Consider the following 12,345-nt stretch of genomic DNA (forward strand, 5'->3'; position numbering starts at 1 on the left):
CAGGGAATAATTCAGTTTCAGCAACAACATTTTCAGAATTGTCCCTAAGAGACAGCCCACCCCCAGATTCCCCTCACCCCTTCAGCCTCAGGGGGTTCAGCCCTTCTCACAATCCCTGCATAGGGCAACCCAGCTGCTCAAACTCTGGGGCAGTTTCTAGCCGGATGCTCCTGGCTTCCCCATATATCCCACCACCTTGGCTGTATGCAAGCGCCAGCTTCATGGCCCACATTAGCACAATTGCCCTGAGCACTTACCCTTAGGGCAGGCATCATGGATATGGCCATAAGTAAAACATTGCCTGCAGTACTTGGGTTGGCCGGGGTAATACAAAAAAACCCCTACTCCCAGCAATAGAAACATTTGCCGGAGGGTGTTTAACCCCTCCAATGCCATCCAGGTAAGGCCTGAGCTTCACCCAAAATTTCAGATTTCCATTAAATATTTTAAGCAGTTGGCTTACCTTATACCTCCTTTAAGCCCACTGCTGCTATAGGGGAGAGGTCATTCCTAAGGCAACGGGCGGCGATCAACCACTCCAGTGGTAACCCTGAGCTGTGGGGGAAGCTGGGAGTGTTCCTACGATGGCTACGATGGAAGATGGTGTTCCTGTCTTCGTCCGAGTTAAGCACTCGGTAAGAATCGTGTCGATCGATCTTTCGGATGTGGAGAAAAACCTGAGCTACGTCGTGAAGGTGATCTTGGAGGATGTCGGGAGAGTCGCTGCAAGAGAGATCTTAGCGATCCAGGACTACCCAAGGCGGGGTGTCTACGACGTCACGTTAGATGGAGAAGGAGTCTATTGCAGTTTCCTGAAAATCTTGGAGGAGTCTGCGGCTGATCCCCGGTTAAAGGGGTTTAAGATTCTGCCTCATTTTGCGGAGGAGGAGAAAGTTCTTGTGGTCAAATCGTATTCTCCATTTGTCCCTTTAAAGGAAATCGAGACAGTCATTGGTAGGTACTGCAAGAAGCTTGAGTTTGCAGGTAAGGTCCTAAATGAGTTAGGTATTTGGACTTCTAAATACCGCTTTAAAGCTGTCTTTGAGAAGGGACTGATTCCGCCAGCGAGGTTTCGCTTAGGAACTGTAAATATTGACTGTTTTTTTCCTGGTATGCCAGAGTTCTGCAGGAGATGCCGACGGTATGGTCATGCAGCTGAAAGTTGTGAGTTATGCCAAAATTGTGGTAAGACCGGGCATGAGGTGATGAACTGTGTTCTTCCAAAGAAATGTAACCTTTGTTTGCAGGAAGGTCACTTATATGCTAAGTGTCCTCAAAGAAAAGTGGAACCTGTCTCGGTAGACCAGGGTAAGATTCCGGATCCAGTTGATCTAGCCCCCGGGTCTTCTGGTGAGGGAGTTTTTGCTGGAGATGATTCGCAAGAAGGACTCGCAGTAAAGCGCAAAAAGGAGAAAAAAGAGAGAAGAGAGAAGAAAAAGAAAGAAGAAAATTCTGATGTAAGTTCTAGTAGAGATTCGAGTAGTTCTACTGACATGCAATCTCTTTCCAGGGGCCAGAAACTCTTCAGGTATTATAAAAGTAGGTCGGATGCAATTCTACAGGAAGCATTAAAGGAGTGGCCGGTTAAAGAAGAATATGAGGAAATGGTTGAAACGTGTATTAAAGGTCAACATGCAGATTTTGTAAGGTTTAACATATTGAACTACATGAGAGACTTAAAGTAAATTTTAACTTAAAAATTACAAAAAAAAATAATAATAAAAGATTGGTTTCTAATGATTTTGTGAAGTGGTCGGTGGGTTTCCACTGATTTACTTTATTACTGAGTTGAAACTGAGTCAGAGGTGCCCAGGAACATTGCCCCTTGGCCTTGTAGCATCGGCTATCAGCCTTAAGCTACATGCTGCTTTTGGGGGGCTTTCTATCCTGGGCAACGGGAGGTGATCACCCATCACTCCAGCGATAACCCTATCCTGAGGGGGAAACTGGGAGTGGCTTTGTGATGGCGGCGACGGATGGCGAATCGATTCCTGTCTTCATACGAGTTAAGAATTCGGTGAGAATCCTCGCGGCTGATCTTTTGAATGCGGAGAAAGGCCTGGCTTACATCGTACAGGTGATCTTGGAAGAGCTCGGCAGAGTTTCCAGACGGGAGATCTTAGCGATCCAGGATTATCCCAGGAAAGGAGTCTACGATGTCACCTTTGATGGCGAAGGTGTTTACCGCAGCTTCTTGAGTATCCTGGGCGAAAATTTGGCGGATCCTCGACTGAGTGGATTTAAAGTCGTTCCACATTTTGCAGAGGAGGAAGTCTTTCTGATTGTCAAATCTTACTCTCCTTTTGTGCCACTTAAGGAGATTGAGACGGTAATAAGTAGGTACTGCAAAAAACTTGTTTTTGTAGGTAAAGTCCTCAACGAACTTGGTATTTGGACGTCAAAATACAGGTTCAAGGCCGTCTTTGAAAAGGGTACTTTCCCTCCTGCGAGGTTTCGTTTGGGCACAGTCAATATAGACTGCTTTTTCAAAGGTATGCCGGAGTTCTGCAGAAGGTGTAGACAGTATGGGCATGTATCGGAAGGATGTACAGCATGTCAGAATTGTGGTAAGACTGGTCACGAGGTAATGAATTGTGTTCTCCCCAAGAAGTGCAACTTTTGTTTACAGGAAGGCCACTTGTACGTAAGATGTCCTCAAAGGAAAGTGGAACCTGTGGAAGTTTCGGCAGATTTGGGTGAGTTACGTGTGCCAGTTGATCTAACCCCCAGGTCTTCTGGTGAGGAAGCCTTGGCTGTGACAGAATCGCAAGAAGGACCTGCAGTAAAGCGTAAGAAGGAGAAAGAAAAAAAAGAGAAGAAAAAGAAACCAGAGAAACCTGAGAAACAAGATGTAAGTTCTGGTATGGAATCTAGTAGTTCTACTAACGTGCCTTCTCCTACCAGGGGGCAGAGACTCTTTAAGTTTTATGACTGTAGGTCTGACAGGATCCTCCAGGAAGCTTTAAGTGACTGGCCGTATAAAGAAGAATACGAAGAGATGGTGGAAACATGCATTAGAGATCAACCAGCAGATATGGTTAGATTCAGATTGTTGAATTATATAAGTCAATTAAAGTAAATTTTATTTTTCAAAAAAATTAAAAAAAAAGAAATATAATAAAGAAAAAATATACTGGTTTCTTATGATGCTGTAGAGTGGGTTGGCGGATTTATCTGTCGATTCATTTTATTACTGAGTTGAAACCCTCTCTGCGGCTCTCTGCGGCTCTCTGCGGCTCTCTGCGGCTCTCTGCGGCTCTCTGCGGCCCTCCGCTCTCCCTATGCTAATGCAGAGGCAGCAGAAAGTAGAGGGTGCCGTGGATTGCTAGCCGCTAAGGCTAGCTAAACTGGCTGGCCCTCCGCGGCCCTCCGCTCTCCTCCGCTCTCCCTATGCTAATGCAGAGGCAGCAGAAAGTAGAGGGCGCTGCGGATTGCTAGCCACCAAGGCTAGCTAAACTGGCCGGCGCTCCGCTCTCCCTATGCTAATGCAGAGGCAGCAGAAAGTAGAGGGCGCCGTGGATTGCTAGCCGCCAAGGCTAGCTAAACAGACCGGCCCTCCGCTCTCCCTATGCTAATGCAGAGGCAGCAGAAAGTAGAGGGCGCCGCGGATTGCTAGCCGCCAAGGCTAGCTAAACTGGCCGGCCCTCTGTGGCCCTCCGCTCTCCCTATGCTAATGCAGAGGCAGCAGAAAGAAGAGGGCACCGCGGATTGCTAGCCGACAAGGCTAGCTAAACTGGCCGGCCCTCGGCTCTCCCTATGCTAATGCAGAGGCAGCAGAAAGTAGAGGGCGCCACGGATTGCTAGCCGCCAAGGCTAGCTAAACTGGCCGGCCCTCTGCTCTCCCTATGCTAATGCAGAGGCAGCAGAAAGTAGAGGGCGCCACGGATTGCTAGCCGCCAAGGCTAGCTAAACTGGCCGGCCCTCTGCGGCCCTCTGCTCTCCCTATGCTAATGCAGAGGCAGCAGAAAGTAGAGGGTGCCACGGATTGCTAGCCGCCAAGGCTAGCTAAACTGGCCGGCCCTCTTCCGCCCTCCGCCCTCCGCCCTCCGCCCTCCGCCCTCCGCCCTCCGCCCTCCGCCCTCCGCCCTCCGCCCTCCGCCCTCCCTATGCTAATGCAGAGGCAGCAGAAAGTAGAGGGCGCCGCGGATTGCTAGCCGCCAAGGCTAGCTAAACTGGCCGGCCCTCCGCTCTCCCTATGCTAATGCAGAGACAGCAGAAAGTAGAGGGCGCCGCGGATTGCTAACCGCCAAGGCTAGCTAAACTGGCCCTCCCTCCGCTCTCCCTCCGCTCTCCCTCCGCTCTCCCTCCGCTCTCCCTCCGCTCTCCCTCCGCTCTCCCTCCGCTCTCCCTCCGCTCTCCCTCCGCTCTCCCTCCGCTCTCCCTCCGCTCTCCCTCCGCTCTCCCTCCGCTCTCCCTCCGCTCTCCCTCCGCTCTCCCTCCGCTCTCCCTCCGCTCTCCCTCCGCTCTCCCTCCGCTCTCCCTCCGCTCTCCCTCCGCTCTCCCTCCGCTAATGAAGAGGCAGCAGAAAGTAGAGGGCGCCGCGGATTGCTAGCCGCCAAGGCTAGCTAAACTGGCCGGCTCTCCCTATGCTAATGCAGAGGCAGCAGAAAGTAGAGGGCGCCGCGGATTGCTAGCCGCTAAGGCTAGCTAAACTGGCCGGCCCTATGCTCTCCCTATGCTCTCCCTATGCTCTCCCTATGCTCTCCCTATGCTCTCCCTATGCTCTCCCTATGCTCTCCCTATGCTCTCCCTATGCTCTCCCTATGCTCTCCCTATGCTCTCCCTATGCTCTCCCTATGCTCTCCCTATGCTCTCCCTATGCTCTCCCTATGCTCTCCCTATGCTCTCCCTATGCTCTTGCAGAGGCAGCAGAAAGTAGAGGGCGCCGCGGATTGCTAGCCGCCAAGGCTAGCTAAACTGGCCGGCCCTATGCTATCCCTATGCTATCCCTATGCTATCCCTATGCTATCCCTATGCTATCCCTATGCTATCCCTATGCTATCCCTATGCTATCCCTATGCTATCCCTATGCTATCCCTATGCTATCCCTATGCTATCCCTATGCTAATGCCGAGGCAGCAGAAAGTAGAGGGTGCCGCGGATTGCTAGCTGCCAAGGCTAGCTAAACTGGCCGGCCCTCCGCTCTCCCTATGCTAATGCAGAGGCAGCAGAAAGTAGAGGGCGCTGCGGATTGCTAGCCGCCAAGGCTAGCTAAACTGGCCGGCTCTCCCTATGCTAATGCAGAGGCAGCAGAAAGTAAAGGGTGCCGCGGATTGCTAGCCGCCAAGGCTAGCTAAACTGGCTGGCCCTCCGCTCTCCCTATGCTAATGCAGAGGCAGCAGAAAGTAGAGGGCGCCGCGGATTTCTAGCTGCCAAGGCTTGCTAAACTGGCCGGCCCTCTGCTCTCCCTATGCTAATGCAGAGGCAGCAGAAAGTAGAGGGCGCCGCGGATTGCTAGCCGCCAAGGCTAGCTAAAATGGCCGGCCCTCTGCGGCCCTCCGCTCTCCCTATGCTAATGCAGAGGCAGCAGAAAGTAGAGGGTGCTGAGGATTGCTAGCCAGTGATCGCTTCTCGGCCTTTTGGCTCAGACCAAGTGTAGGGTTCCTTGCACGAGTTCTTGGTCAAAAAGGTGCTTCTTGAGAACCCCCCTTCTCGGCCTTGCGGGATCGCCTATTTAGGTAGGCTAAACCTGCATGCTGCTATTGGGGAGGGGGCCAATCTCAGAGCAACGGGTTGCGATCCCCCCCTGTGTTCCAGCGCCCTTTTTTGTGTGTGCTGGAATTGTATTTTGCGCTTGCGCTTGCGCTTCTCGGCCTTTGCAGTATTCGGGAGACCCCCTTCCTCGGCCTTGTAGGATCGCCTCTGGCTTAACCTGCATGCTGCTATTGGGGAAGGGGCATTCTCTTGATAAACGGCTAGCGTTTTCCTCTTCCCTTTTCCAGTTTCCTTTTGAAATACTGGAATTTTTCATTTTGATGTTAGCATGGAGGCTGATACCAACGCCGTTCCTGTCTACGCCAGACTAAAGAACACCATCAGGATCTCCTACAGAGATGGTGGAGCAGATCTTCGCGGTTTCAAATACGTCGTGGAAGACATCCTCTTCAATTTATTTTCCATCCAGAAATCTGAAATTTTATCAATTCAGGATTACCCCAAAAGAGGAATTTTTGATATTACTTTTGTTGCTGAGGGCATTTTCAAAGATTTTGTCTGTAAATTAGAAACCTCAAAGGGGAATCCCAAATTAGAGGGTGTAAATATTGTACAACATTTTGCTGATGAAAGTGTTATTCTTGTTGTTAAAATGTATTCCCCTTTTGTGCCAGAACATGTGATCCATACCTTTCTGGCTAATTTCTTTAAAGATATTAAGCTTTTGGGTAAAGTGAACAATGAATATGGTATCTGGACCTCCAAGTGGAGGTATCAAGTTAACTTTATTAAGGACCCAAATGGTTTTAAGGGGAAAAAACACCCTCCTGCCAGATTTAAGTTAGGAACTGTTAACGGAGATCTTTTTTATACAGGTATGCCGGTTTTCTGCCGTAAATGTAAGCAGCATGGGCACCTTCAGGCTGAATGCGAGGCTCTCTGCACAAATTGCGGCAGTAAGGAACATTCGGGGATTGAGTGTCCTAAGGGTAAAGAGTGCAGACTCTGTCAGAAAGTCGGACATACCTTTTGGGGGTGCCCTCTTAGGGTACTCAAGACTGTTTCCTTTGAGCCTGCTCCTGCTCCTGTTCCCATTTCTGTACCGGTTTCTGTGCCTGTTCCTGTTGTGGTGTCCTCTGTTCCTGTGTCTCAACCTCCATCTATAGAGATACCTTCAGAGAATGCAGAGATGTTAATCGATTCGAACAATGAGGAATTCCAAGCACAGTTGACAGCAAAGCAAAGGAGACGTCTGAGGCGGCAAATGAAGGCCAGCGGGCGGCAGACAAAAGTACCCCCCCGTAGTAAAGGGGTTGTTGGGAATATGGATGATGCCGAACCAGCCTTAAACTCTCCACCTATGAACAAACCAGTTTCTGCTGCAAAGAGGCGGCGTGTTGGGAAAGAGAAGTCCATCTCCTCTTCTGATGATGATGATGATGAAGCTATTTCGGGTAAGCAGTCATGTGTGGTTCCTTCTTCTTCTTCTGCAGAGGATAAGGGTCCTGTCGTTTCTGTGGTCCCGGAGACATCTGAGAATCAGCAACTGGCCATCCCATCCGTGATGCAAGTACCTCAGTTGATTCCGGAAGACCTTTTTTTAGGGGTTTTGATGGAGGATACTGTTGGTAGAAAATCCGGCATTTTGGGTCGTGAAGGAGAAGAGCCTGCTGAAGAGCTTCATGTGTCAGTTTTACCGCAATATACTCCAGTCCCCTCTTTTGAGGGTTTTTCTGATATCAGTGAGGGTTGTAGTTCCCCTGTTTCTACACTCTGCACTGTTGATTCTGGTGAGGTGGAAGATTTTAGTTTCGGTGACATGGAATGTCTGACCGGTAAAGATTAATGTAGCCTCTGACGTTGATTTGCTTTTTAACTTCTTTTCTTTATGGAAATGTCATCGTTTAATGGTATTTCTTTTAATGTAAGAAGTTTGTTGTCTAATGTTCGGAGATCTGCTCTTTTTAACTTTTTATCTGTTTTAACCGCATCTGTTTTCTTTTTACAAGAATGTGGCATCCCGCACAGTTTGAATTATAAGAAATATGAGGATGATTGGGTTCATGGGCCTTCGGTGTGGTCTGGGTCCAACGGATCTTCCTCCGCGGGTGTCGCTATACTTTTTAAGGGAAATTTTATTGTTGATTTTAAACAAGAGATTTTACCAGGCAGAATTTTATTGGTTAAAGGTTTTATGAATGGTGTTAAATGGCAATTCTTAAATTTTTATGGTTCTCCAGATAAAGTGGCAAGGGCTGAGATGTTAGAAATTTTACCTCTTTTTATTGATAACTCTTGTCCTTTGGTTTTAGCTGGCGATTTTAATTGTATTCTTAAAGGGGAAAAACATTTTACGCAATCTACCAGTCGGAATTATGACAAAACATCTGCTATGTTAAAAAATGTTTTAACTGATTTTAAGCTTATTGATGTTTTTAAATATTGTAATAAGGATGTACCGGAAGAAGATGGCGCAACCTGGAGCAATACTTTGTGCAGCTCCAGAATTGATTTTGTTTTTTCCTCCAAAAATGTTGAACCTGTCGTTTGTGACCTTTTAACCAATGTTTTTTCTGACCATAAGATTTTATCCTTTTATGTGAAAACTGGTTTTAAAAAGACTAAGAAGAAGTCTGCCTGGAAATTGAATGTTTCCCTTTTAGATGATGCTAAGGTTTTAACAGATTTTAAAAAATTTTATGCTGATTGTAGAAAAAAGAAAAACCCAAATATGTCTTTTGGTGTTTGGTGGGAAAGTGTGAAGAAAAAAATCAAAAATTTCTTTATTAAGGTTGGAATAAGGAAAGCTGAGCAAAGAAGGGATTTCTTTGCGGTTCTTAACTGTCGTTTACAAACTTTATATAAAATGAGGAACTATGATATTGAAGTTGCAAATGATATTATTGAGTGTAAAAAAGAAATTACTAAATGCTTAGAGCAAAAAGGGAAAGAGGTGATTTTTAATTCAAGAGTCAAACACATTGAAGAGAACGAAACATGCTCTAGGTATTTTTTTAAGAAAAAGGTTGAAAATCGTGGTTTTATTGAAAAAATTGAGGGGGTGTCTGATTTACAAGGTATTTTAAATAAGGTCCATGGTTTTTACTCTGAACTTTTTAATGAAAAAGTTGTTGATGAGAACTTTGTTAAAGATTCTCTGAATGATGTTGAAAACAAACTTGATGAGGTGTCTAAGAATTTTTTAGCCAGGTCTTTAAATGAACAAGAGGTTTTAGAATCGGTTAAGAGTTTTAAAAATGGTAAAGTCCCCGGGGACGACGGTATACCTATTGAATTTTATGTAATCTTTTATGATGTTCTTAAAGATGATTTATTTGCTCTTTTTACTGAGATTTTTAACTCCAAAGTTTTACCAAATTCTTGGAAAAAAGGTGTGGTTACTTTGATACATAAAAAAGGTGATAAGTGTGATTTAAAAAATTGGAGGCCTATAACTTTGTTGAATTGCGATTATAAAATCTTTGCAAAAATTTGTGCAAACAGACTGAAACAGGTTATTGGAAAACTTATTCATCTAAACCAAGTATGTGGTGTCCCGGGTCGGAGCATATGGGAAAATCTTAATTTGGTAAAGGACATTATTGAAGACGCTAAGGTTAGGAGATGTGATTTGGCAATTTTATCGGTCGATTTCGAGAAAGCTTTCGATCGGGTATCTCACTCTTATTTTTTTAATGTTTTACGTACAATGGGTATTCCGGACTCTTTTTTATTGTGTTTAAAATCTTTTTATACGAATTGTTCGAATAGGATTTTAGTCAATGGTTTTATGACGTGGGAGGTTCTTTTAAAATCTGGAGTAAAGCAGGGGTGCCCACTTTCCCCTTTACTTTTTATCTGTGCTTTAGAACCTCTTTTATGTTCAATTCGTAAAGATAAGCAAATCCGGGGTGTTTTTTTACCAGGTGGTGGTGGACTTGAGGCTAAAGTTTCTGCCTATATGGACGATGTGGTATTCTTTTGTAAAGATGCTCTTTCACTGCAAAAAAATTTACGGCAAATCCAGTTTTACTGTTGTGCTTCCGGTTTTAAAATTAACTTAAATAAGAGTATAATTTTAAACCTTGGAAATCTGGATTTAAGGGACGTCCCTGTGCCAGTATCAGATGAAATTACGGTTTTAGGTATCATTTTTAATCATTTTAATAACGGTTCGGAAAGTTGGGACATGGTCGCAAATAAAATAAATCAGAACATTTGCATGTGGGGTCTGAGGAAACTGACAATGGAAGGAAAAATTTTAATTATCAAAATGGTGATTTTACCTATTTTATTGTATATAAGTTTGGTTTTTCCTCCTCCTGTTTATCTTTTAAAGAAAATCACAAAAGCTTGCTTTACATTTTTATGGAGCTCAAAAGCTGAAAAACTAAAGAGAGAAATTGTCATGAAGTCAAAAGAAAAAGGGGGAAAAGATTTCCCGGATTTGAAGGCTTTTTTACTGATTAGATTCTTTGTTTTATGTTTAAATGCTCTTTTTAAAAATCACTATTGGTCTTATTTTATTCGTTTCAATACCGGTCTTTTTATGAGAAAGTGTGGCTGGTTTAAAACAGACTTAAGTCACCTTTTTTACTCCTTTACTTTGTCTGAGAATTATGGTATTTTAGAAAAAATAGTGGTTTTATATAATTTTAAAGAGAAAGAGCTAAAAGTTTTATTGAATGCTAAAACATTGTTAAAATCTTTAAAAATGGAATCTGTAATATCTTTGGTGGGTAATTTTAATTAAGCTAAAAGTAAAATGATTTGGAATATGGTGAATTTTACACATTGTTTTAATTCACACAAAGATTTTTCTTGGATGTGCATACACCAATGCCTTCCATGCAGAGCCTTCCAACACAGGAGAGGCATGGCCAATACATCAAAATGTCCACGGGATTGCTGCAGCGAAGAGGAATCTGTCTTACACGTGTTATGGACTTGCAATTTTGCTAAAGAGCTATGGACTAAAATCACTCCTTTTTTACTGAAGATTTTAAATTTTAAGCACGTGGATTATTTTATGATTTTATATGGTCCGTTGGAATGTCCCTCTCCTGTTCGTAAAATTATTGCATGGAAAATTATCAATTGTTGCAAAGAAGCATTATGGAAGGCAAGAAACATATTACTTTTTAAAAATGATGTTTTATCTGTTAAAAAAGTTTTAAGTCTGGCTTTAAGTGAAATGTATTTGTATTACTTGATTGACAAAAAACAAAATGTTTTACCAGGAAAAAAATGGTTTTTATGTGATTGGTCTTCTTTTATGTGAATTTCTTGTAAAATGTATTTTATGGCTATGTCTCTGTTATATTTTTACAATGATTAATAAAAATGGCGTACCTCTTTGTTAGGTACACCTTAAGTTAAAAAAAAAAAAAAAACTGAGTCAGAGGTGCCCAGGAACATTGCCCCTTGGCCTTGTGGCATCGGCTATCAGCCTTAAGCTACATGCTGCTTTTGGGGGGCTTTCTATCCTGGGCAACGGGAGACGATCACCCATCGCTACAGCGGTAACCCTAATCGGAGGGGGAAACTGTGAGCGGCTCTACGATGGCGGCGAAGGAAGAATCGGTTCCTGTCTTTGTCCGAGTCAAGAACACGGTCCGAATCCTAGCGGCTGATCCTTTGAATCTGGAGAAGAACCTGGCTTTCATCGTGCAGGAGATCTTGGAGGAATTCGGCAGGGTATCCAGGAGGGAGATCCTTGCGATACAGGATTATCCGAAGAAGGGGATATTTCTGAGCATCTTGGAGGTGAATTCGGGAGATCCTCGTCTGAGTGGGTTCAAAATCTTCCCACACATTACGGATGAAGTTTTTTTGGTTGTCAAGTCGTATTCCCCTTTTGTGCCACTCAAGGAGATAGAATCGGTACTTGGTAGGTACTGCAAAAAACTTTCTTTTGTAGGTAAAATCCTGAATGAACTTGGAATATAGACTTCAAAATACAGGTTTAAGGCCATCTTCAAGAAGGGTATGTTTCCGCCGGCGAGATTCCGTTTGGGTACGGTAAACATTGACTGTTTTTTCAGTGGTATGCCAGACTTTTGCAGGAGGTGCCGGCAGTACGGGCATATGGCAGACGGGTGTACACTGTGCCCAGGTTGTGGTAAGGCTGGCCATGAGATAACAAACTGTTCTTCCCCGAAGAAATGTAATTTTTGTTTTCAGGAAGGACATCTGTACGCTGCTTGTCCAGCGAGAAAGGTAGTTTCTGAGGTGATTGTGGCTATTCCGGGTAAGTCATCTGTTCAAGCTGAATCTGCTTTTGAACCCCAGGAAGAGGAGGATATCACAGATCAAGCCTCGCAGAGTGGGCCTAAAGTAACACGGCCAAAAGAAAAGAAAGAGTCAGAAAAGAAGAGGAGGAAAGAGACCCCGGATGTAAGTCCTTCTGCTGATTCATTAGACTCTTTTCTTGATTCTCTTTCCAGGGGAGAAAAGTTGTACGAGTTCTTCAAAGACAAGCCGGATGCAGATATTAAAGCAGCTATTGCAGAGTGGTCTGACGACGATGAATTTGAGGGTATTCATACGTGTGTGTAAATCGACCCCAGAGAAAAAAGATATTAGGAATGCAGTGTTGGGGTATATTAGAGGTTTAGAGTAAAAATTCTTTTAATAATAAAAATACTAAAAAGAATATAATAAAAATTTAAAAATACAGGTTTCTTGTGA

General features: G+C 44.4%; 1 protein-coding gene across 1 annotated transcript; it reads left to right on the forward strand.

The window, feature by feature from the left end:
- Positions 1-1,963: 1,963 nt before the first annotated feature.
- LOC116411056 (zinc finger CCHC domain-containing protein 3-like) lies at positions 1,964-3,079 on the forward strand. The gene has a single exon (XM_031902836.1). The coding sequence runs from the start codon at positions 1,964-1,966 to the stop codon at positions 3,077-3,079; it is 1,116 nt and encodes a 371-aa protein (XP_031758696.1).
- The last annotated feature ends 9,266 nt before the right edge of the window (positions 3,080-12,345 follow it).

This window comes from Xenopus tropicalis, chromosome 5 (genome assembly GCF_000004195.4).
Source record: "Xenopus tropicalis strain Nigerian chromosome 5, UCB_Xtro_10.0, whole genome shotgun sequence".
NCBI lineage: Eukaryota > Metazoa > Chordata > Amphibia > Anura > Pipidae > Xenopus > Xenopus tropicalis.